At 44.8% G+C, this 24,024-nt stretch overlaps 2 protein-coding genes and 1 long non-coding RNA gene across 5 annotated transcripts; 1 reads left to right on the top strand and 2 right to left on the bottom strand.

The window, feature by feature from the left end:
- The first annotated feature begins 1,010 nt into the window (after nt 1-1,010).
- On the top strand, nt 1,011-8,124 carry LOC309880205 (uncharacterized protein). The gene is made up of 6 exons (XM_082764825.1): nt 1,011-1,211; nt 1,544-1,623; nt 2,729-2,843; nt 3,473-3,579; nt 3,805-3,919; nt 4,745-8,124. Exons 1-6 carry the CDS (start codon nt 1,145-1,147, stop codon nt 4,924-4,926), a joined length of 666 nt encoding a protein of 221 aa, XP_082620951.1. The 5' UTR covers nt 1,011-1,144; the 3' UTR covers nt 4,927-8,124.
- A 39-nt stretch (nt 8,125-8,163) lies between these two features.
- On the bottom strand, nt 8,164-19,139 carry LOC309880207. 2 transcript variants are annotated; one of them, XR_014317920.1, is made up of 7 exons: nt 19,015-19,139; nt 18,618-18,716; nt 18,014-18,084; nt 17,294-17,351; nt 16,544-16,945; nt 11,575-12,194; nt 8,164-8,300 (listed from the first exon to the last, which is right to left on the bottom strand). It is a non-coding gene; the product is annotated as an uncharacterized lncRNA (long non-coding RNA). The 2 variants fall into 2 exon arrangements; XR_014317921.1 differs by lacking the exon at nt 17,294-17,351.
- Nucleotides 19,140-20,266: 1,127 nt separating this feature from the next.
- On the bottom strand, nt 20,267-22,354 carry LOC309880455 (pulmonary surfactant-associated protein A-like). 2 transcript variants are annotated; one of them, XM_082765421.1, is made up of 3 exons: nt 22,240-22,354; nt 21,455-21,532; nt 20,267-20,797 (listed from the first exon to the last, which is right to left on the bottom strand). In XM_082765421.1, exons 1-3 carry the CDS (start codon nt 22,307-22,309, stop codon nt 20,421-20,423), a joined length of 525 nt encoding a protein of 174 aa, XP_082621547.1. In that variant the 5' UTR covers nt 22,310-22,354; the 3' UTR covers nt 20,267-20,420. The 2 variants fall into 2 exon arrangements, with proteins under 2 accessions (XP_082621547.1, XP_082621546.1); XM_082765420.1 differs by having other exon boundaries at nt 20,268-20,797; nt 22,162-22,354.
- Between the last annotated feature and the right edge of the window lie 1,670 nt (nt 22,355-24,024).

Raw genomic sequence — 24,024 nt, 5'->3', positions numbered from 1 at the left:
AGAACTTGGTGCATTTCTTAAATGTGTGTGCATTCCCAGGATAGGTGACGCAAAGCATGAAACCTGTGAACTGTAGGTTCAATATATGCTGTAGGAGTCCCAAGAACAGAATCCTTGCTGGGGGCTGGGATGTGTGAGCGGGCTGGCCTGGTGGCCCCGCAAGGCCAGGCAGTGGGGTGATGGTGCAGGTGAGAGGCCGCTGGGTTAAAGGTGTGACACCAGAACTTGCATTTTACAAATGGGGTCAGGCAGATCTCCAGCATGTGAGCAGTGTGCAGATACCCAGTTAACCCACTACTAAAGGATAGAAATGATCACACTTGTGTGGCAATTTTGCTAGCTATTCAGCTTGTCCTATGACTAGATATGTGTGCGAAATTCATGGGTCCCTTAAAAAGTACAAACTACAAATGGACATACCATGGTACTGATGATAGGATATGTGCAGGGAGTAGGTTCATGTTCTCAGGACTTTTTTTCTTCTTCTTTTTTTTTTTTTTTTTTCCTGCCAGAGGTGATGCTTTGTTTAATTTTTAGGTAATAACCTAGAAACAGGAAAACATAACTTGCCCTCTTTACTAAGTAGCTGAACTCTGGATGTTACAGGATAGTAGTGTGCATCCCCTGGGTCCAAATATACGTGGCCATTATCTGTTGTTCTGAGCTTTCTCTTGGAGACTGAGATACAGGTTTGGGCCCTTTCGGCCTACTGATGTTGTCTATATGAATGTGCACATGTGTACATCAGACAATCACAGATGGATAGAGTGAGAGAGAAGGAGAGCGAGAGCAAGAGCATGCAAGAGAGTGCATACAGTAAACCTGTTTGCAATACAACAGTAATCTGAACATTTCCCAGTGGGCCTGGCAGCAGCCACAGGGAAGCCAGCGCACCTCAGCCATAAGGAGCACCTCCCCTTGGCCTCCCCAGCTTCCTCTGGCAGACTGTCCAGTGGCTTCCCAGCAAGTTAGGCAATACCTGCGTCCCCCATCCCATCGTAGTGTCCTATCACAGCACTGCCTGGTGCCCGGCGTGGTGCAAACTGGCTGCCCAGCCAAACGCAGCCCCGTACCTGGCACCAGCACTTCAGCTTCTAGGCTCCACAAACAACGGGTAGCCGGGCCCTGATCTCCCACAGCGAAAATGCGGTTTGGCTCCTGCCTGCTCTGGCGAACGCTGCTTTTTGTAAGTGTAGCAGAGTTTCTTACAGGTAAGATAATACTAGTCTTAAGTATGAATTGGAATTACTTAGAAAATGACTATCATCTAAACGAAACGAGGCATCCCACTTGGGAATCCAGGCCTGGGTAGCCACACATAGGTGATAACATTGTAAACTGTTAAGGGTAAATTGATCTGTGTAGGGTTTATTCACATTTGAGCCCTGATTGCCTCAGATATACAAGGTAGCACTAGCACTGCAGCACAGTGGCACAATTCCCATAAAGAAGTACTACTGGTTTTTGAGCTTTGGGGTTTGTGTGTGTGTGCCAGAGGGGATCATTAACCAACTATGTACATGCTTCTCTCTTTGTCTTCTAGTTTTTTCTGGAATGGGAGTTTTTGCCATTCCAAGTGACTGCAAAAGTGCAACCATAGATGACATGAATAAGTGTCTTGAGGTAAGAGGCTGGCTGTACTGTCCAAACCTGGAGAGGTAGCACACACCTTCTGCTGGTGGTGGGAACAGCAGGGCCCTGCCGGGATGAGTGTGGGGAACAGGGCCCTGCCGGGAACAGGGCAGAGTGGGACGTAAGCATGCTTGCTTTGGCACTCCTGGCCTGCTTTGTACATGGTGGGAGGGGAGGGAGAATACAGGCATTTGACATGCTGTGTCTTTGACCCTGTTACTGCTAGTTGAAAGCCTTATAGATGTGTTTTACAGTTCTGCTTTGCTCCACGTATACAGAAATGCTTGCACACAAACAGCCATCTCTTTTACCTCACATGTATAAAGTTTTCAACTCCACCTTCAAATGTAACAGTAAATATTTTAAATATCAGCAAAGCTAGGTAACTGAAAGCCTCTGCTTTATGACTTTTTGCCCCTATCTTCTATGGACTACGTATACCATAAGGGAGAGACCAAGCAGCAGCCCTTGAATGTGGTAGGAAAGGTATTTATTTGCCACATATATGTGATTGATGTCCGTCGCTTTTACCAATGTCTCTTAAAGCCTCAAGACTAAGAACCAGAGTTACCTGTTGCTGATGAGTGCCTCAGCATCTGGTAGTGAGAACTGCACTGTATCTTTTTCCTGTGTCCGAGTTCAAAGTAAATGGAATCTGTCATAGTGATGGCAGACACTTGTGTTTTGGTTGTGGAGGTTACCGCAGTTTTTAACTATCCACAGATGCGTGTGGGCATATACATATGGAGAGGAAATAATATATGCATATCCATGTAGAGCAACTGCTAGATAAAAATACAGAAACATCTTTGTTTACACACAGTCACAAATACCTACATTTACACACATGCACACACAGAGAAAGTCTGTGAGATGCCAGCATTCTCAGACAAGAATGGCCAACCAACATTTTATACAGAAAGAAGCCACATTCAGCCATTTACAGGTATATATTTTCACACACAGAAGAAAAACATCCATAGCAGTCCTCTCTTTCAAGCCCAGTGTAATGGAAAAAACTTTCTCCCTATTTACCTAAAGCAGGTCCCAGGCTTTTCCTCCTCAACTTATCATTTTTTCTTCCCTATGTCCATAGAAATATTCAGAATGCTTCCCTGAAATGGTCAAAAAAGGTGGACAAGATTCCCTCAATTACCTCATCTGGGTGCTGCAAGAAAATCTTGATCTTCTGCGACCTATTCAAGACAAATGTGAGGCCCCTGTTCCTCTTTGTTGGGCGTTGAACGAAGCAGCAGTAGAGAAGCCACAAGATTATTTTTTTTGACCTGCAATCAGGTCAAAATGAGCTAAGTGCCTGCACTTCCTGAGGGACCAAAAAAAAAAAAAAAAAAAAAGTTAAAAAAAAAATCTCAAGAGGAAGCCAGCAAGTAAGGTTGCTCAGCCACCGCTCTGGCAGAGGGCTGGGAGGCATGGCAGTGTCTGTGCACAGCCTAGTTGAGCTGCTGAGCTGCCTCGCAGTGGTAGTGGGGCCTTGGGGTGGGCTTTTTAGTCATATTTTCCCAAGAAATACTTGGATAGCTTTACCCACAGCAGTATTGAATGTCACTGCTGAAATGAATGGCACTTTGATTCACTTGTTAGGCATAACCGGGGCTCCCAGGGACTTTGATGTCACAGTGACAAGTGATGGGAAAATCGGGGGTTGCAAAAAGGAAAAAAAAATAGGGCTTTAAGCAAACAAAAATGCTTACTTTGCCAAAGTCAGGTAGAGGGGAAGTTGCTACCCAGCAAAGGTCATGCAGATATAGGTTGCATGGAAGAGACTCATTTTCACTTGATTGTGTTTTTCCTCTTTTTTTTTCCTTACTCCACCTGAAAGTTTGCAAGCATTCACCCCAATGCCCACAGCCTCTGGCCCCTAAGAACGGTGGGCTGGTGTGTGTCACCATCGACAGTGTTGAGTACTGCAAACCCATGTGCAACAAGGTAATAGTCACAGGTCACTGCTAGTAGGTTGCTGGCTTTATTCATTGTTTTAAGTGTTTATTGTGTAATGATGTAGGATTTGTCTCGGTATGCCTTTTCTGTCCTAACAGGACAGGGAGAGGGTGTAGTGTTCGTATTGATCTTCACTGGCTGAGTGTTTCTTCATTTACTGTTACTGTGAAGTATCCTAAGACACACCTGTTTTTCCCATCCTGGTTTCCCAAGGGTTACGACTTCCAGTTCCTCAGAAGAAGCAGGCTGTATGAAACCTGTGGCAACATCACTGGGTTTTCCTGGACGACTCAGATGGCTGGGGGGCAAGCACTGGCTGTTTGCGAGCGTGAGTAGTTCTCAAACATGTGGGCAGAGGGATGGAGGATCAGCCTGTTGTGTTGTGAAAAGGGAGGCAAGAGAAACAGCCTTGGCACACGGGAGACTGCTAGGGCTGACGCTGGGTCACAAAGGGCTGTGCCAGAAAGCAAGGTAGTTCTAGAACAACCACAAATGCCTGTGCTGATGAGCATTGGTACTTCAGGTTGACCTAGCAAATAGGACCGGTATGCCTGAGGGTTGTGGGACGGTGCCCTTTTTTTAACTGAAAGCATTTATCGTCTTGACACAAAACCTACACTGCCCAGTGGCCGTGTGACCAGCTGGACTGGCAGTGGCAGCACACAGCTGCAGTTTCTCTTGCAAGTGTACCCAAAGAGCCTCAGTTAAATTGGACAGCACCTGCAGTATTCACTGTAAGTGCACACAAAAAAAAACAGCAGCTGTCCCCCAGCCAGGAAGACTACCATTTCACATGGCAGCCCAAGGGTTTGAAGAATGCTCCCATTGCTTCCAGCAAGCAGTCTGTGACCATCTGAATCTGTCATTATGTGCCAAATGTAAAAATAAATTTGCATGCAGATACACAAATACACGAACCTCTCTCTCCCCTGTGGTTAATGGAAAATACTAGACCGTCGACTGTGTCTGTAGCTCGAGCAGTTGTGTTTCCCTAGGCATAACAAAGCTATCATTCAGTCACTTTTATGCCAGATTGAAAACTTCAGTCTGGGAAATGGGAATCCTGGAGCTTGTGTAGAGATTGGGACAAATGTGCCCGGATTTAGATTTGTAATTCAGCAGCTTCTGTTGTTGTTGGCTTTGATCTTTTCAGCCTCGGAGACGGCCGTGAGTGGAGCCGAGTCTGCCTATTTCCCTGCCAACAGCAGCTGCCTGCACACATTAGCCTTCTCAGAGCCTGAGCAGCTGAACATTTTCCTCAAAGAACTTGCAGAGCAAGGCGTAGATATCTCCAACCATGACAAGCAGGCGGACTGTCTAATGTGTGGTTACTAGCACCGAGGATGGCAGGCCCGAAACAACGTGTGCCACCAACCAAGCGGCTGTCTACGGTCAGACGTGGGTATTTTGATGACAGAAGCTGAGCAGTGAAATCCCTGCCAAGACCTGCAAACATACGGCCTGCATTTCATTGGAAGGGTAGCAATCATAGTCACCATTTGACCTCAGCTCTTGGGTAGAGGCTACATAGCCTAAAAGTAGCTCACAGTGGGGGCGCCGCAAAGAAAGAAGTTCACTTTTTGAAGCCTTGAATTTGTCTATCCAGAATTATAAAAGAATTTCAGTTGCCTAATGGTTGTGGTCATTAAACACAGTAATTGTTTTCAGAAATCACTGTCTGGCAAGGTCCATCTTTATGGAAAAAAAGGCTGTAGAGTGAAGTACTTTCACCATTGCCAATCAATCACTGGTGTTGCTCTGGTGACCATTGAAGCAGTGGAAGTCACAACAGCTGTGCCTGTAGGGTAACTCTGTATTCACACACCTGTGTACTTGGGGGTAAAATCAGACCTTGCATACAGGTGCTCAGGGCACTGTGGGTCACATGAGCTGCAAACCCAAAGCTTTGCAGTTTGTTGGGGGACAGGTCAAATGGTTCTCACTTTGTATTTAAGAACCTACGGATGTCCCACAGAAGTACATACCCTTAGGTAGAGTGCAGTGCAAGTCTAGGACTCCAAAAGTGCCCTGTGTGCTTGCTGTAACGAGATAAAGAAGCCAAAAAAGTGTGGCATTTCAAGCCAGCACAAAATGTGAGAAATGGGAGTGGCCTGAACTGATGAGCATTGATTGCTATACACTACCTTATAATTTCATCATATCTTCCTAGGCAGATGTTGTGGTTTCTGAAAGCTGTGGCCTAACTTCAGAGGAGGAATAAAAAAGCAGATGAGGTCTGGCTGGTAATATGGTTGGGACAGGCTGTATAGAGGGTAGAGCTCTAGGGCTGTGGACTGAGTGCAGGGCTGACTGGCTACGATGCTCTGGTGTCAGCACAGTAGTGCCGGGGCAGCTCCTGGCGCTAGCCCAAGATTACCGCAGCCTCCGACTAGTCACCCTCCACAGTATCCCCCCTCTTGATGAACAAAGATCCAAGTGATGTTGTGTTGTCATTGAATCTTTCCAGGAAATAGGAAACCTCTTGTACCTTCTCCTATCCCCTTGCTTCTATGAGCTCTCCCTCTCTTACACCGCCTTGTATACCCCCTGTGCTCACGTTTACACTGGAAACCCGAAGCCAGAGAGTAGGAAGCAGAAAGAGCAGCAAACGTTGGTTGTTGGCTGTCTGGCATGTAGGGTGAGTGAAGGCCAAGACAACACAGCACTGGCAATCCAGTGTATTTGTGGAGCTGTTGCTACGGAGCAGACATGTATGTGAATTATGATGAAATCTAAACAGAAAGCCTAGGTATTGCTTGCTTGGTTTGCAGTGGAAGCGAAGCCTGGGGTTTTGTTTGAGTTTTCCTCTGTAGAGCAAACACTGAAGCTGTAGATCTGAAGACATTTCAGACTGTTTGTGTTTTCTGTCTCCTCTTTACCTTTTCCGCAATCCTATGAATCTCTCAGATACAGAGGTAACACTGTACATGAAGTGTAAGAGATCTTTACCTCAATAGTCAGGTAAAGGATTTAGAGATATAACAGTATGTAAGGAAAATTACGCACTGCCTTTCGTGTTTGGAATCCAGTCATGACAAGCAAGGAAAAAAATAAATAAATCTGTTGCCTTTGGGCCCAGAACCAGCCAGTCATATGACTGTTTATTAACATAGCAAGTACACCAATGAAGGTATGACTTGACTGCATTGCCTGTGTAAGAACTGTAAGGCAGTAATGTAAGTAGTCACTGTGTTGGTGAGAAAAGTGGAGTAGAGTAAAAGGAAAACAAATGGTTTCCAATCATGGGCAAGTTTGTTTATATATGGCAAAGAAATCATGGACAAACATGAAGTTATAATGGCCTTGAGTCTTCCATTTGCAGCCAATTCATTATCAGCCAATACTGAAATGCAATAGCTATCAGAAGCACCAAGAGGTTTCCAGTACAGGTTTTCTATTGGTACTGGAAGTATTTTTCTCTGAGGTATATCGAGATATTCCAGTGACTTTTTCCAAACCATCTGACAGAAGAAAAGAAGCACAGCATTAGATTTCATGAGCAAACCAAGCTCATTTCTCGTGTCAAGTAACAGAAACTGAAATAGGTGCATCAGAAATACTAGTAATGGGCTTCATGTAATGTGGAAGAAAGAGGCCAGAAAGCTCCAAGTTGATATGGCATGAAATGGAAGTAAAGCTGAAAATTAAGTATGTTATAATCTTGCTGAGAGGGTGTTTTGTTCTATTCCCACCATCCAAGTTATTACGAATATATGGGAAAGGGCAGTTGAACCAACAAGCCTAAAGGACACAGTAGAAAAGTGAGGTTAATCACGTTACTTCCCAGTGAAAATGTGCATAATGTAATTCAGGCAAACAGTTGCTCTTTGTTTGCATTAACTGCAAGTTGCCGTCTGAGCAGGCATGTCTGAGCAATGGGCTTTGCCTCCTGCTCCTGCTCCCACCCCAGCCCCTGGATGGGGAGGGCTTTGTGTTCTGATACAGGATGTAGCAAAGAGAAGGAAACTCATAGTGAAGGAAGGAAAGGGAAGCAGAAATGAAATGAAACAAAGAAAGTAAGTTTACAGATCAGACGAAGCACACGATACATATGTGTTGAACCATTGTCTGGTTTTTAGGTGTCACAGTACAAACAAACTACAAATCCCGCAGCCCAGACCACAGTGCTCGCTCTTGATATGGCCACAACTTGTCAGTTGTCTCAGTCAAAAGCTTTGGCGATAATTAACACATAACTGAAGAGCGGCAGGTATAAGTACAGGGAGTACAAATCTGAATTGTGCCTGCCTCTCTGTCAGTCCTGTTTTTGGTCCATTGTAATGCACAAGAAGACGTAAATGTAGGAACCAAGTGACCAATAGCAATTGGAATGTTGACCAGGAAATGGGAGGCAAAGTGCTGGAAACTGTAGGAAAGGAAGACAAATTGCTGCACATCCTCTTTTGACAGGAACGTACCTAGCAGCAATGGATTGGGAAAAGCATCACTGTGGGATAGATCCTAGGCAGTAGCCAGTCCTGTGAAATCTCGTAGTTGTGATGCATCCTATAAAGGGATGCATGGCCAGCTCACACGTAGTCTTGCAGCGAGATCTGAGGCAGACGCCGCATTCTCCAGATCACCAGTGCTGCGGGGGGCAGGACCATAAGGAAGGTCATGGTCAGTACCGTAGCAGAAATGACCAGCAGTATTTCCCATGGCGCAAGGATGGTTTTCACCACCGTTTCCTCCATGTCCAGAGTTGGAAGCTGTAAAGGAAAAAGCACACTGCATTACTTGCTTTCAAATACGACGGCATAGATGTGTTTGTAGTACCTAGCAAAGGAATATGAAACAGAGGTGTGAAGTCAGTCATGATGTGTCGGGCAGGCAAGCAATGGCAGGGCTGGATGGCATTATAGAAATGGCAGGTATAGGACTTCTGAATCTAGTTCCTAATGTCACTTCTCAGAGTGGAGCACCGGCTTTGTTCGTGCGTGTTTTCTCATCAGCATGCGAGGGGGAAAGTAAAAGTGTGTCATGGGGCGGAGGGGGAGAACATCTTCCCCAGACGGACCACAGTTAGTAGAATAAAGACGTTACTGCTCTGGAAATTAGTAGTGCTAGTCACTTTTCAGTAGTTATCTAACAAATACATTGCCCACCAAGCAGGCAACTGAACCTGATATTAGTGAGTAGAGCCGGCAAAGTGTCTGAGGAGAAGGACAGGGACAGGAGGTGGGAGGCAGATTGTGTTTCTCTGCAGTAAAGACTGGCTCACAGATGGATTCGTTCCAACTGGCATCAAGATGAGACACCACCTGGGAGTACTTTTCCCGAAAGCTTTTCCCAGGACCTGTCTGTGGCCAGCTGTCCAGCAAAGCATTATAAGGATGTGGGGTCCTGATGTAGTTTTGTCCAACTTGATCTGAAACACAATTGACTGGGTGGACCGCACTGTGTTGCACATCAGGTAGAGCAATATGTGTGTCAGTCAGCACAACTGACCAGCGAAACAAAATGGAGCCCCTCTTGGTCTTGGTGAGGTAGGGAGTCTGACCTCTTGGGGGCAGTCAGTCACGTCTCTCACTTCGTAAGCCTTGTCCTGAGGAATAAGCCCACTTTTGCTGGCTGCAGGCCCCAGAGGAGCATGTTGTCTCTCTTTTTGTTGTCAGCCTTTGTTCCCTTGAGAGCCACTGCGAAGGAGCAGTGGCTGACTGAGGTGTAAGACACCATACTGACACGTGCCCCACAAGGCTGTGTCTGACTGTAGTGCAAGCCTTGGCCAATGACCTGTTCAAATGGTCTCAGTATAAGGCCTCCCCCACCAGGAGCACCGTCACACAAAGGTATGCTGGCATCTACTGAAGCTAAAGCAGAGGATAGGATGAAAGGAAGGGTGCTCTGTGAGACATCATTTTATTGAATGTATTATTAATTTTATTTATTATATTTTAATGTATTTTAGTTTATGTTTTTTTTTTTTTCTTTTTCCTTTCCCCTTTCCTAAAGTTTCCTAAAATAGGCTTTAGAAAGCATGCTTGACAGAGAACAGCAATGGGTGCTCAGTAAAGAACAGTGTGTGTTATGGATGACTGCAGATATATTTTAATAAAATGAAATATATGTATATATATAAATATGTAATAAATAGTGTAATTTGTAATATAAATAATACATACATATAGTAAAACCTATAGTACATAATACATATAGTAATGTAATATATGGGATTTATATTGTATACTGTATAATGTAGATATCAGGAATGGTATCTAACAAAGAATATTTACGTTAATTATTATTTAGTTAGTCCCATGGTAATGTACCAGGTGGTATTTCTATAAATTATATATTATATATATTTATATATACAGTCATTATATATTTTTATATTTATTTTATATGTATTTTTATGTATTATATATATTATATATTTTTTATATTATATTTGTATTTATATCAATAATGACTATAGGGCGAATATTAGGGTAGGAAAAACAACCCCCCTAACTATTACTTTTCTCTGATTGATAGATAATACTCCTATTAGTTCTTTATTTAGATACGCAATGCAATATATTGTAAGCTATTAGAAATACCGCCTGGTATGTTACCATGGGGCTAACCTTTAATGAAACCATTAGATCTGTATGAAATTCCTTCTTGTTTGTTTGAAATGCTTTTGACTGACCACGTGAGGAGGTTTGGCAGTCAGGCCATGGCAGGTACTTCCAGAGCAGAAGCAAAGCTGCTGCCTCATGACAGCAGGAGAGAGAGAAGCAGAGTGGTTAGGAAGGGGTTTAATCAATCATATTTGTTTTGAGGCAAGGAGAAAGGACTGCTTACAGGTGTGCCCTAGTCCACCGAGGGCTGCCTGCAGCACCTCGGCACCAGCCCACACACCTGAGGGCCGTGACACATTTAAAAGGGGCGGTTGGGCAGTGGCAGGCCTTTCCCAGAGCCCCTTGCCCATACTGCCTGTGAGGAGGTTTCCTGAGGGACGGTGGTGCAGCCCGCAGCCTGGCCTTCTCTGCAGGACGTCCAAGGTTTATCTTTGGCTACTCACAGTGGGGATGTGGAGGGGGGTGGTGTTTTGGTCAATAAATCCTGATATATACGGGAGGTGTAAGACATAAGTGACACTGAGGAAGTATATTTATTTGGAAGATGTAGAAACAAATGTCCCTTTGGAACCAAACACGCTGCCAACACTTTTGTACCTGACTTTAAAGCATTAAAATCATCCATAGTTAGGGCCTCTATACGGAGGTCTGTGAGGAGAGGCATCAGGTTTATAGTACCACACCCTGCAGGGCTTGTTTTTGTGATGATACTCCCTAACAAAGGCTAGCAGCCTGCTAGGCAGACTCTAGCTGGAGCTTTGCTGCACTGCTAACCGTGCAGGACTCTGCTACTCTTGTGTCACACCTTTGCTCTCTGGTGTCAACACCTTTGTACCTATAACCTCTCTATTTGAGGTGCTGGCTCCATCTTTTCTGGAGGGAAAGAGGCTTAGCAGAAAGCCTGGTCTCCTTCCAGACCCTGCTGTGGCTCTGCCTGCCTTGCAGCACTACCAAGACCTTTCCAGAATCTTCAGCCCTTGAAAGCTCATGCTAGGTTTTACACCTCCGACTACTGCCCACTCTGACAAACTGGAGAATGTGCTGGAGGGTATGGGTGAAGCTCCCCTAGCTCAGCACCTGAGGCATGTGCAAGGCCTCCCTTCCGGCCAGGCGCACGCCTGTGGCAGGATGGCTCTGGAATGCTGCTCGCCAGGCCTGTTCCCCTGTGATACCCTCACCTTTCCTCTGGTGTGACATTTTTTTCTTCTTCCCTCTGTGGGTGTGTGAGGGTAAGCATGTGTGTGAGGCTGCTCACTGCAGGGGAGGCAGTTGTGGGAGAAGGGCTACGTGGGGAGCTGCCCTGTACTGCTTTGTTCCTGACGCCAAGCTGCATGGGTAATATCAGAGTTGGGCATTCTGTCCTCCACCCAGTTGTCCTTGTCCATCTATTAGTTCTTTAAATATCTTAATTTCTGACCTTGTGGTCTCTCTTTTTCTCCCTTAGGCTTTTCTTGTCTGTCTTGCTGCTTTTGTTTCCATCTCTGTTTCTTTTTGATTCTTGCTGCTTCTTTCACTCTTCCTTGTTCCCCTCTTCCAGTTCTTCTGTTTAGACAGGCTACTACTCCATTACTGTTTGCATAGGAAACCCCAGCCCCCTTTTTCTGTGATTCTAATCCCTCATCAGCAGATGTCTGAGAGATAACATCCAGATAGAGTATTCGGTGGGCCTCACACAGCAGGCTACAGGTGATGAGAGTGGAGAGACCACCCCTTTCCTTGAATGCTGCCTGTTTGAGGACGTCACACCAGTTAAACTGGTGGAAAACCACCTTTCAGTAATCTTCAGTTGGATTATATCACATTGTGTGGGAAAGAGATGGCATCCTGGATGCTGAGAATGAAGGCAGGCTCTGCTCTCTATCTCTACTGAGACAATAGGATGAGGTGTACTTCAGCACGTTGGTGGTAGAAGCGCCAGAGGAAGGCACCCTCTGCTTCTTCCCTCGGTGCAGATGACCTTGTCTTGCCTGGATAGGTTGCTTGGATATGGTTGCTGTGTTGCAGTAACGTGAAGGTCGGACAAAACCCTACGCAGGTCTGTGGGAGAAAGCACACTGGGAGGGGTCAGCTTTAGTTGGCCTTTCTGAGGAACGAAAATGCTCTGCAGGCAGGACATGGTGGTGAGGATGATATGGCAGAGGCAATTGCACCTGCACACCTGTGATCTTTTGAGGACTCAGTGTGTCAGGAACTGTTCCTGACTCCCCCTATATGATGAGTGGGAAATGCTTACCATGAGTATTGCTCTTTTACATACCTTTCAGTAAGATGCATTGTAAATAAGTTACTTTTATGACTGGAACATGTCCCAGATGCACATAGTCTGGAAAAATAAATCTGTCAAACTGCATTGCTGGGCAATTAGCAGTCACTCAGGCTGGAGGCCTTGACCTGCCTGAGTGTTGCCTGTCGGTGTCAGCTGGCCTGTTTCGTTCTGTGAGGCTGCATAAGATCTGGAGCTGCTTCTGAGATAATGAGGTGTTTGTCTCATTGTCTGTACTTGAGGCACACATGCTGTGTGCTTCAGTAATCTTCCCAAACAACCGGTAACCCTACTAACTTTCTAAACTTCTCAGGTTTGATTACAGGAGGGGTTGAATAAAAAAACAAACAAACAAAAAAACAAAAACAAAAAAACTGATGGTCACCCAAGGAATTGCTCTAGAAATCTAAAAGCACTGCTGAGTCTCTTTCAGAAAAAAATACAGACACTGGAGCTGTGCAAGCTCTGTGACAACTAAAATTCTCATCAGTAAACATATTACATCTGGTGTCTACACTACAAAAATGTTTTACACTGAGGAATACGCTAGATTTTCCCCCAAATTTACTCACTCTCAGGAATAGTAAAGGCCTCTACCTTGCAACTACTCTGTCATCTTTCCCCACCTGCTGAAACTATTTAAAAGACTGCTTGTCCTGCCTACTGTTGGCATTGCTGTATATAGAGCGTTATCTTTGATTTCAGCTGCACTGAACCTGTGCTTAAAAAATAGCTATTTTTCCTCTGCTCGTCTTGCATTTTTCTCCAAGCTACTTGTGATTACCTTTGCTAGTCCTAGCTCACAAAAAAAAAAAAAAAAGAAAATCCAAATGTTCTTACCTGCCTATCACATCTGGGGTGGTATGGGAAGTTACTCCTCCCCAGTGTGAGGAGGCCAAATGGTGAGGATTTCAACTCTGTTGTACCAAAAAGGGCTGGTTTGCTACTTACAGACCTATTGTTAAAGCTTTCACATAGCCCTCGTAAGCTCGTGGGGTCACTGTAACAAGAGAGGGTCTCCGAACGAGATGCTTGCGGGAGGTGCTGGCCTCCCAGTCTGCACCTTGCTCTCAGTTGTGGGTCCTCTGAAGATGCTTTGCCTGTGGTGGAAAGATGATCTGGTACCTGAATTGGCATCACAAATATCTATTTATATAACTCTTCCTCCTCCAAACTTCAGAATACCTGGCTGTTCTGCAATATTTTTTTTTCTCTACTTGGAAGGATCACATGTCTACTGCTGCTGACCAACCTCTAGGTACACAGAGAGCAAGTTTTAAACTCTTTTCAGGAGCCTTGTAAAGTACAGTGCAGCCACTAAAAGACTGAATGGATTGAGGTCTACAGGGCCTGTTTCATACGAGCACATTAAGTTACATTCCCTTGTTTCTATCAGGTTTTTCTCTTTGGTAGCTGTAGCTTTCAGTGTTGCCCTAAAAGCGTCTGAATAAACGACTGTTGGACATGAGAAAGACTGTGGACAAGGGCTATTTGCCTTTCCTCATCTTCGTTTCTAAGAGGAAGGCTGCAGTTTCTCATCTTCCCTAACACAGTATTTCAGGTTTAGGCACCTAGTTAGAGGGTTTCAGAAAGAACCTGTTTTCTGTAAATCCTGTGACTCTTGCATGATTGCTGTAGGTAAATAACCTCAGGTGGGGGGCACCTCAGTGCTTGCGACAACAGAAATTCCTAACTGGTGAGGTACTCGGTGCTCCTTTTCCAGAGTACAACCCTTGTTGATAAATATTTGTAGGGCAGGCATGACCATGCCTTGGCCTGACACTTGCATGGAGGCTTGTGTGACTGAGTATTTATGGGAGCACAGCAAGGAAATTAGACCCTTGACTAATGTCCACATGGGTGGATTCAGTGTTTAATTTTGTGCAGGGTGGCCTACTCTAGGGCTCCTCTTTCTAATGTTACTGGAAACTCTTGGCAGCAGCACTGGGGTTCTATCCTATTGTCACTTGTGAAGACCTGGCTGCATCAAGGACTGTGGCCTTCAGATCGACACATCAGCCACAAGTTTTCCATAAAGACTCTAGGCCCCTATTGCGCTGTTCACTATTACGTGAGGATCTATCCTTCCAGTTTCCTTCCCTACCCGAATGAGCATATTCCTATGGTGTGTGAGCTTGGATTTTCGTTGATATGGAAACAAACTAAAACCAGAGCAGACAGTAAAAAGAGAATGTCTACAAAAAGTGTGGTTGCATGACAGCTTTTGGGAATACCTTGGTCACACTCCACTTTGTGCAAGCACACAGAGCAAACCCTACCTCTGCAGTGCTCAACTCCTGGTCTGCCTTCTTGTCAGAGATAACCACCATCAAACAGCAGGTAAAAATACGACTGACAGTACTAAGCAAAAAAAATAGATGAAATGTTAAAGACCTAATATTAGTTATTTCCTTTCACCTACATTTTGGCTATTTTAGCATGCTGGCAGTCCTGCTACAGTACACAGATTCAGAATATCAGATAAAACCACATATCTGGTATTGTGTTTCCGGTTTTGTGTGCACAGGGCCTCCAGCTCCTTGCGGGAGGGGTTTTACCACCTAGATGTGCGAGCTACCTAGCTAGATGCATGGGTTAACTGTTGCTTTGGCACAGCTGTAGCTGCAGAAGGCTTCCTGTTTTGCATATGTGAACACCTCGGCAAGCCCTTGTTTTAATGGAACAACAGGTCAAAAGGGCTGAACCCTCAATGATGACCTTGTTCTGCTTGCTGCTCTCCTCACTCTCTGGTCAAACCCTTTGCACTTCAAGTGGAGCAAATGAGTATTACTGTGCGCTGCTTCTTGATCATAGCTGCCAGCATCCTATCGACATTTAAAGATTCGACATGGCCACTCAATTTTTTGGAGAGGCAGTCACTGCTGCAGTGTCCCTAGTCTGCCTTGCGACACTGTGTGACTGCAGAAAGGTAAATCCCTATGCTGCTTTTCTGACCTGAGGCCAGAGGTAGCAAAGAGTAGGAATGTGAAAGGTTCTGAAACCTGAGGTTCTCACGCACTTCTAAACTAGAAATGAGGGTGATGATCAGGAAACCTATCACTGTAAAAGTGCCACTTAAAGCTCCTGAAAAATCCAGAAATTAAATCAATCAGTTTAGCAGCTTGGAGAAAGGGCCACATTTGACCTCTATAACACCTGAAAGATCAAACTGCACTCATCCCTAAAGGTCCTACACTTTCAAACCACGAGTGCTCTGCAAATGCACTGAATCATAAAATTTTAAGAAAACTCTCTGATTTGGCTTGCAGCGCAGATTCGCCTCTACAAGTAACAACTGCATGAAGTGCTACTTACAACAACTACTTCAGCATTCAGTTTTACAAGGATTTCGATCTTTCTACAGCAAGCTGTAATGTTGTCTGATTGATTAATCTAAAACCAATCTAGCACTGTGAGTAAATTCTCAAAAGACACATTTAGTAGAAAAAATCTTACCGAGAGGTTTGGCTACCAATCTCTAATCTAGTTTATGTAATCTTAGACATCATGAAGATAGAGCTCATTTAATAACACCAAAGCAGCTCAGAACACGGGTATTTGGCTGCTGGTGCCTTTAGTTGCAGTACCTTTCATCTTATTTTTCACAGAGGCAGCTACCTAAACTGAAAGTTAAAATGAAACAGCAGACTCCCTGCCATTCAAAATAAATGTGCATGACTTGCTTTGGACATGCAAGTTTTTTTTTTTCCCCTCCATATTTCACCTAGCAAGGTGTTTTTGTTGTCTTAGTTCCTGGCAGGTTTGTTAGTTTTTTCACTCTTAACAGTACTGCAGAGGGCTACATACGCCTGTATGCCACACACGCATTGCCTATCCACAACTGTTTAAATGCTTTTGGACAGACTCTTGCAAGCTCCTGGTCTGCTAACTTTAAAAGGAAAATAAAGCCTTGTTTTATGCAGTGTGCTTGCTAGCATAATCACCTGTTTAGCAAACTGACTCTTTTGATGGTAGTGAGCTTAACATTAAATACATGAACAGAAACTTTACATTTTGGCTATGGGAAATAAGTTCTAACTAACTTTCCCTGAGGTGTGATGCAGATGGAGCAACACTTGTGAATGCTCCTGTAAGAATTTCGCTCCTTTCCATCCACTCTTACCTTGTTAGTGTCCCTGCAGTGTGTTGCAAGTCTCACCGATGAAATTGAGTAGGTTTGCCTGGGCTTCCATCCTCTTGTCAGGCAGCCTGGGTGGGCACTGGAGCCGTGCTGGACCTGCTGGGGATCGTGAGGGTGGCAGGCCCCAGAGCCGAGGTGTGCGGCAGTGCACAGGTACTTGTTTGTACAGCAGTGCCTGCACCGCCTCCCGCTTGCTGGTTCTTAAAGTGGCACAATCCTTTTCAAAGCTAAGGGTGAGGCATTTCTGCATTGACTACGGTTTGCTTGGGACCGGTAAAATAACACCCTGCTTGGTCACATGTCCTTGAGCTGCTTTAGCAGACAGTCACTTGGAGGTGATTGGTGATGGCTCTTTTTCTGCCCAGAAACCACCTTGGGCATTCTCTGTAAAAATCATAATTTCTCAAAGTCACTGTTCTGTTGACAACCAGTCAGAGGCTCAGTTATTACCTGAGAGCATGGATAGCCTTCAGAGTATGAAGGCTGACACCCCTAGGGTTGTTGCACGTTCAGGGGGTTGAGCCACCTGACTCCCAACACTGTAGTTTGGCTCAACATTTGCTACTTATGAGCTTACCTTTTAAGTATTTGACAAATCACGGCTGTGTTATTTATTACAGGGAGTAGGAAGCTCATGGAAACCTCATCAGGGGTTTTGCTATGCAGTTCAGGCTCTACTCTTCACTGGTGTGGGGGTGGCCTTGCACAGCTGCTAACAACTGACCCTCTTACCTCTGCTCAGTGCTGCAGTGTTGTGACCATCGCCTCTGGAAGTGGTACTCTCCGCTGGCTGAGATATTTGAGGCACATTAGTTTGGCTTGTCAGCACACTGATACAGTCATGTAAGGTGCAGCTGGTGTTCATTGTTATAATCAAGCAGAATAGGTTTTTAAAATATTTTTGTAAAGGTTTCAGAAAGTAATACTGAGGTACTCATTACTGACTACTCTAGCCTTGGGCGTCCCGTCTTTTTACAGCACCTTTTACAGAGGATTCTCTGCTGCCCTCTCAGTCAGATTTTGGAAATGAATGACATAGGTGTCAAATGCCATACTGATTGGCTTTTCAGGTCAGGCCTACTGGTTCCAGACCCATCTGCTTTTGGCAGGGTTGCTGGAGGGACTGAATTGAGGCACAGTACTTCCTTTGGTTGAGGTTTTACATCCTCATCTGGAACCACAGCTAGAGTGACTGGACAGCATAAGCATCTGTAGCTGCAGGGTAACACTAAATACCTTACCCTCTTCCTGGGAGTCTGTGGGGCAAACGTGCCCAAATATTGGGCACGCGTTTCTGCCATGGCATGTGTTCCCTAGACGCCCATTTTCTTTTACATACTTTTAATTTGTTCTGCCTTTGGCATGATTCTGTAACCCCTGCAGATAAGCAAGGTGATGTTCTGATACTGAGGCCTAGGTTTCCAAGAGAGGCAACATAAAATAAAACCTTACCTTATCTTTTACTGTCAGTGAGGGTTGAACCTCATTCTCAGGCTGGTGTTACTCGCTGTAAGCTTCCTAACCTGTATCAAAATACGAGTGGAAAACTACTGCACGAGGTGATGCCTGTGCTCCTGTTTCCTAGTGCTTGTGGCAGAGGTGGTTTCGCAACAGGAGTCACGCAAGGCTGAAGGCTGTGGGCGGGTGAGCTGGTGGGTGCATACAGTTACTGGTAAACTGTAAAACATTTCTGAGTAAGAGTATAGTTTGAAAGTGAAACAGTGCCTGCGAACTCTTGGTTCCCCGTTTTCCCTCCACATATCTGTTTTGACCTCGGTTAGCGAAGCTACGTAATAGTCTACCTAGACCTAATATGAAAGGATTCGATGGTTTAGGTTGTGACTGTGATGCCCAGAAACAGTACTCTAGTTAGCAGCTTGTGATTCTTATTGCATGCTAGATGGGTGTGTTGCATAAATGGAGGACTGTGCTCTAAAAACACTTCTTTTTATAGGTTTGGATACTTTTACCATTCCAGCAACAGGAAAGCAGTCCTATTTCATATGCATTGCTGTGATTAGCAGTCTGAGTATTACCACAGTGAATAATTGGGTACCTTGTTGACGCAAACCACCTGCAGACAGCAAATTATCCAGGCAGAAAGGTGTCTTGGCCTGACATTGGTCCTGTAGTGTTTCTCGTCCAAAGTAAATACCTGTAAGATAAATTGCTTGGTTTGCAGAGAATAGCAGCATGGCTGCTTTGCAGGTCATGACAGCAAGCGAAGCACTGAACTGAAGCTGGGAAGATTGGTACCTTTCCATAGAGCAAGTGGTGAGAATGTGTACCCAAATACTCCAGTAACTGCACTTACACCGGCTCAGCATTGCCATACACAGCCAGTTGCTGCTCTGGAAGTGCAGGGATGTGCATGGCTATGGGGCTGCAGGCAGCCCCCTCTCTGGCCCCAGCATTAGCACTGGCTGTGAGCTTGCCTTCCTCCCCCCGCTTACCTTTATATGTTGACAGTTTGGTCTCCCTGTCACCCAGGGGGAATGAGGAGCTGGTTTGGCTCTAGGCCTGCATGGTTGGCTCCCTCTGACTGCGCTGGGACTAGGAAAGCTCTTGCGAGTGGGTGCAGCTGATAGCGAGCTGTTTGGCCAGGTGTGTATGGAGGTGTGCCTTAATGGTCAGCTGGGCTTTGTGCCATGTCTCTGTGGAGCTTATGCCGAGCCTATGGTCTCTAAGCTCTGCTGGAGTCAACTGCCCAGGAGGAAGGAAAAAAAATCATAGCCATCTCTGGGTGCTTCCATTGCACTGCCCAGCTCTTCCTCTGTTCATGGGAATGCCCAACTTTGGTAGGAGCTTGGACCTCAGCAGTAAGGCTATTATAAAAGCTTTGTTTTAAACAATCATTTAGCTTGCACTGGAGGGGATTAGCTCTGAGTGGCTTCTACAATGAGCACAGAATACAGGTGGCCTCTGAAACACGTTTGCCAGACCTGGCCCCAGGGAAATGCTGCGCAAGATTTACACAGCTCTGAAACTGCCAGTGATGCCTAGAAACCAGGGGTGGGTATCTGACTCCATCCATGTTTTGGCTTAAATAGCTTGACCTTCCCCTGGCTCTGCTGATCTCACCAAACTCCATGGGCACTGTATCATCTTGGCTCCTGTGTGTTTTCTTCCCCACCTTGTCCCACATGGCATGAAATGTTGGTCCTCTTGTCCTGCTAACACTGTCTGGAAAGGCATTAGGAGTTGCTAGAGGTGCTCAAGCCAAGTGGCTTCTGGCCACTGTTTTTAATCCTCATATAGAGGATTAAAGACTGCTGGTTCTAAAGCTTTCCCATGGGAAACATTAGGATGGGTGAGACCCCCTTGAGCTGATAGCCCTGTGCCTGCCTAGCAGCACTGCTTACTTCTTCTTTCAGGGAATCTGCTGCAGGTGAAGAGGCCTGGAGAAATGCAGGCTGAGCAACAGCTGTGGTAGCAGCTGTTTGCAAGGGTGGGTTTGGTGAGGGGAATCTGGGAACTAAGGGGATCACAATACAACTTTAAGGCTTGTGGTTACAGGGGATTGAAAGCCTTTGTAGCTGTGAGTCGCTTTAGGTATGTGCTCAAGATATCTACTTTTTTCTCTTGTGAAAAGTCAGCAGTTGACAAGAGCGTAGGAACCCTTGTACAAAGAGTCAGCAGCATTGGACCTTCAGTAAGAGACCAGACAAAATAGTCCCTGCTCTCATTACGAGGAGTCTCTTCATGGATGGTATTAGTTCAAAAGCCAGATCAGGCTGGGAAAGTGACTTTTATTTTTTTTTTTTTTGTCTTTTATCTTAGTTCACTAGCTACACATCAAGACGCAAGGGGTGGGAGAGACAACTCCAGGGACCCTGTCAGGCAGCAGCAGCAGGAAGTGCTAGAACTGGCAGACAGTAAGGCGATTCTGGTTGCACTTTTTGTTATTCCAAGTGCCATCGGTGTACATCTCCACGCACTCCTCTTCCCCTTTGCCTGAAGGCTCGTTTGAATGCCAGTTGGTATAGCTTGGTTCAGCACCATCCAGGAACTGGAATTTGCCTGGAATTAGAGATTCCTTTATCCCTAGGTAGGCGTACCTATTGAACTGCTTCACGAAGTACAGAATGGCATTGTTCTCGCCTGCGTTCCTTGGAGTAGCAATAGACCCCCCAGCCTCTTCACATGTTTTCACTGTGGTGTGGAAATCAGCAGTTTTCCCATTGGTAGCAAATATTTTTCCTTCAGATGCTGTTATCATTCCTTCCAAGTGGAGGACTGCAAGAACAGGTGGAAGCTGTTAATCTTTCCTTTGTGCATTGCTTTGTGGTTAGTTTGCTGCCAATTGTAATTCCCACTGCCTGCTTTCCTCCATAACTTTAAGGTAAACCCAGAACCAATTAAGGGACAGGAAAGCTTAAAATCACAGATTACACATGGAGAAAAGAGACAACCCCCAAAAGCCATATCTTTGCATTTAGATAAGGTACGCTATTATTCCCTCTGAGTCTATTTCTACTGCACAGGCCCCCTGTGATGGCTTGCAGAATACAGAGATAGTTGTCAGTCCTTGGGCAAGTACGATCTCAGATGTGATCTGCTTGTAAATGCATTGATTTTTTTCTTTGGCATTCAGTTTCTATTAGGGACATGACAGATGCTCATGGGGCACTTTCACATAGGCAGAGCTTTTAGTCACAGTTGGATTTGTTTGCTGCCATACTTCAGGCCTGTTAGCAAGGCATCTCCCCCTTTTTACAGAAAACTAATGCCCCCTGCCCCCGGTTTGTCAGTTATCTCTATCTGCCAGCACACACAACATAAATGTAATGAAAACTCTGAAAATTCTGCCTTTTCCCGAGAGGCCGTTTTGTTGCTCATTTTCCTTATGCCCCCTAATCATGCTACGGCTGTAAATAAAGGTAGATAACTTGCCTCTTTCAAGTTTGGAAATCCGATCTTCTATTTGAAGGATGACATCTCCCATTTCATTGCCAGGAAGTGATTTGAAGCCTAAGAACAAAATCAGAGATTATGCACTTCAGTTCGCTGTTTAAATGTTGGCTTTTAGGATAAGGCATAGATAATTGTGTGAAACTAATACCACTTATTGCAATTTGACCTGTTAGTTCATTGCTGTGTTTTAAATAGGGAGTTATTTCAAACAGTAATAATTTTTTACTATACCAAACAACTTCTTGGCATCATCTTGTGGAGCAGAAATGCTGGAAAATGTGAATTAATAGTCTGGGTTAGTATCTACTCTACAAATGTTTGAGACGGTGCAGGCAAAAGACTGGTACTTGCCCAGTAGGTTTTATTTTTATTCATGCTACTTTGCGCCTGCAGACAGCATTGCTCAGGCTCCTCAGGCACTTACTCACAGTTCCACCCTCACACCTGGCACCAAGTTTTTTGTGCCCTGTGCTATGGAAAGCGATATAACCTTTTCCTGATGTGAACTGAGCCTCTGAGTCTTTGAACATCTATCTTGCTTCATGCAGGACACTAATGAAGATCTGATTATTTTTCATCATGTAGAACCCACTTCAATACACACAGCATAGCACTTGGTTTATGAGGCATAAAGATGTTACACAGCAGTACATGTAAATACAAAAGGAGCTGGTAACTGCAGGTACCTGATATAAAGCCTTGAGCTATCCCCTTTTCAGGTGAGATCCTGAAACCAGGCACCAGGAACTTGCGTGTTGGGTTACCTCGAGCACTGCAGGGGAGCAGGAAAAGAGCCACTGCTAGGAGTCTGTGGAACATCTGTGGTGACAGCATTATTTGAAGCCAAATATAAAAGTCTGGTTTACTCTCCTGTGTAGAGTCCTGGTCAAAAAAAAAAAAAAAAAAAAAGGTGTTTCAGACCTTTGTCTGAATTTGAAGTTTCTCCTAAGATATGCTTAATGAAATGACTGAGATTGACAGCTGCAAAGCTAAGTTACCTAGGAGGTAATGAATGACAACAGTGAACAAACTTGTCCCTCACAAGCCATTTTCATACAGCAGATACTATCATATGCCATTTTCCCCCTGGACCAAGCTACAGCTCCAGTGTTAATCTTACAGGGGAGCAACAGACATATGCTGTAGTAAGGAAAAAAACAGGTTAGGGCAAACCGCGACACTCTTTATCAATTTAGGAGGGAAACTATTATTAATATTGACCTGTTAAAAGTATCTTCACTGCAGGAGCTACCCTCTGTCACAACATGCTAACATTTAAACAAACCTGTTGAGATGCACATATCTAAACTGCAGAAGTTTGTGACCGGTTTGAGAGAATTAAACACATTTCAAAGAGAAACCTCTTTAGGGATGTTCAACTTACCTGTCAGCTCCTGTCAGAAATAGGAAAGGCACATTACCTAGTCTAATTTATAGGGTGTGTAACTTGAGATTCATCTTATCTATGGGAAATACCAAGAGTGTGTAATATGATATGAATTTGCACATGAATAGAAATTTCATGACCTTTAACTTGATTGATTGACAGGGGGTTTTCTTCAAGAGGTGGACACTTGAAATGTGAGTAATAACTTCAAGGGTTCTTTCTTGACTTGTAGAAACACTTCCGTGTGGCAGAAAAATTGGAGTGCAACAAGCACTTTCTCAGTACTTACTTGAAATACTTGATATTTCCACAGAATTGCTGTGCAAATGTTACCTTGTAAATGTCGGTTACGATACGCCAAACTAATGAGTTTCCCTGAGGCATAATATTCATCAGGAACACCCCTACAATGTTGTCACTTTCTTCATCATGACAGGTCCTCTGCCTGTAATTACTGAAAACTTGTAACTACATAGAATCACACAGCAGCAACAAAGCCAGAAGACAATAGTACATCACAGACTTAAATAACCTACAGATTACTCTAGGGGAGGTTTATATATTACAAATAACAATTCTACTGTACAATGTAAGTAAGTCATAGTTTTGTCCAACAGCAAAATGACCTTTGAGTGAGGAAAGAGCTGCCCTGTATCATTCCTGGAATTACAGAGGCCTCAAGGCATGGAGCCTGGCTGAAATGGAAACTGTTGCCATGCATTTCTCAGTTACTCTCAGCTGTGAGTTGTTTCCATCTAACTGGGACTTGCAGGCATGGAGTATCAGGCTGTGTTCCAGTTCAAATAACTAGGTGGGATCACAGCATCCTTATGTCTGGACAGCATAAGGATGTTGCGTGAAGGCTACTAGCTAGGTCGGCTGAGGAATGGGTGCTTTGAGGTTGGACAAGGAATGTGAGCGGTACCCATACTGGCCTTAGATGCTACTGCTTTGAGGCAAGCCTAGATTGCCTCTGTAGGTATCGTGTACCCTGCACCCTTGCAGGATGTTACCTCAGCAGCTACGGTGGGGTCCTTGGCCATTGGTGTCATACCCACAGAGGCCTGATTGATTCCCTGCATTGCTTCTCAAGTGCCCTGGAAAAGGCACCACTCCTGTGAAAAATAAATAGGCAATACCAGTTGTATGTAGTCAAATAGAG

The sequence above is a fragment of the Aythya marila genome (genome assembly GCF_965140915.1).
Source record: "Aythya marila genome assembly, chromosome: 7".
NCBI classification, from domain to species: Eukaryota; Metazoa; Chordata; class Aves; order Anseriformes; family Anatidae; genus Aythya; species Aythya marila.
This window is presented reverse-complemented; position numbering and strand designations above follow the sequence as displayed.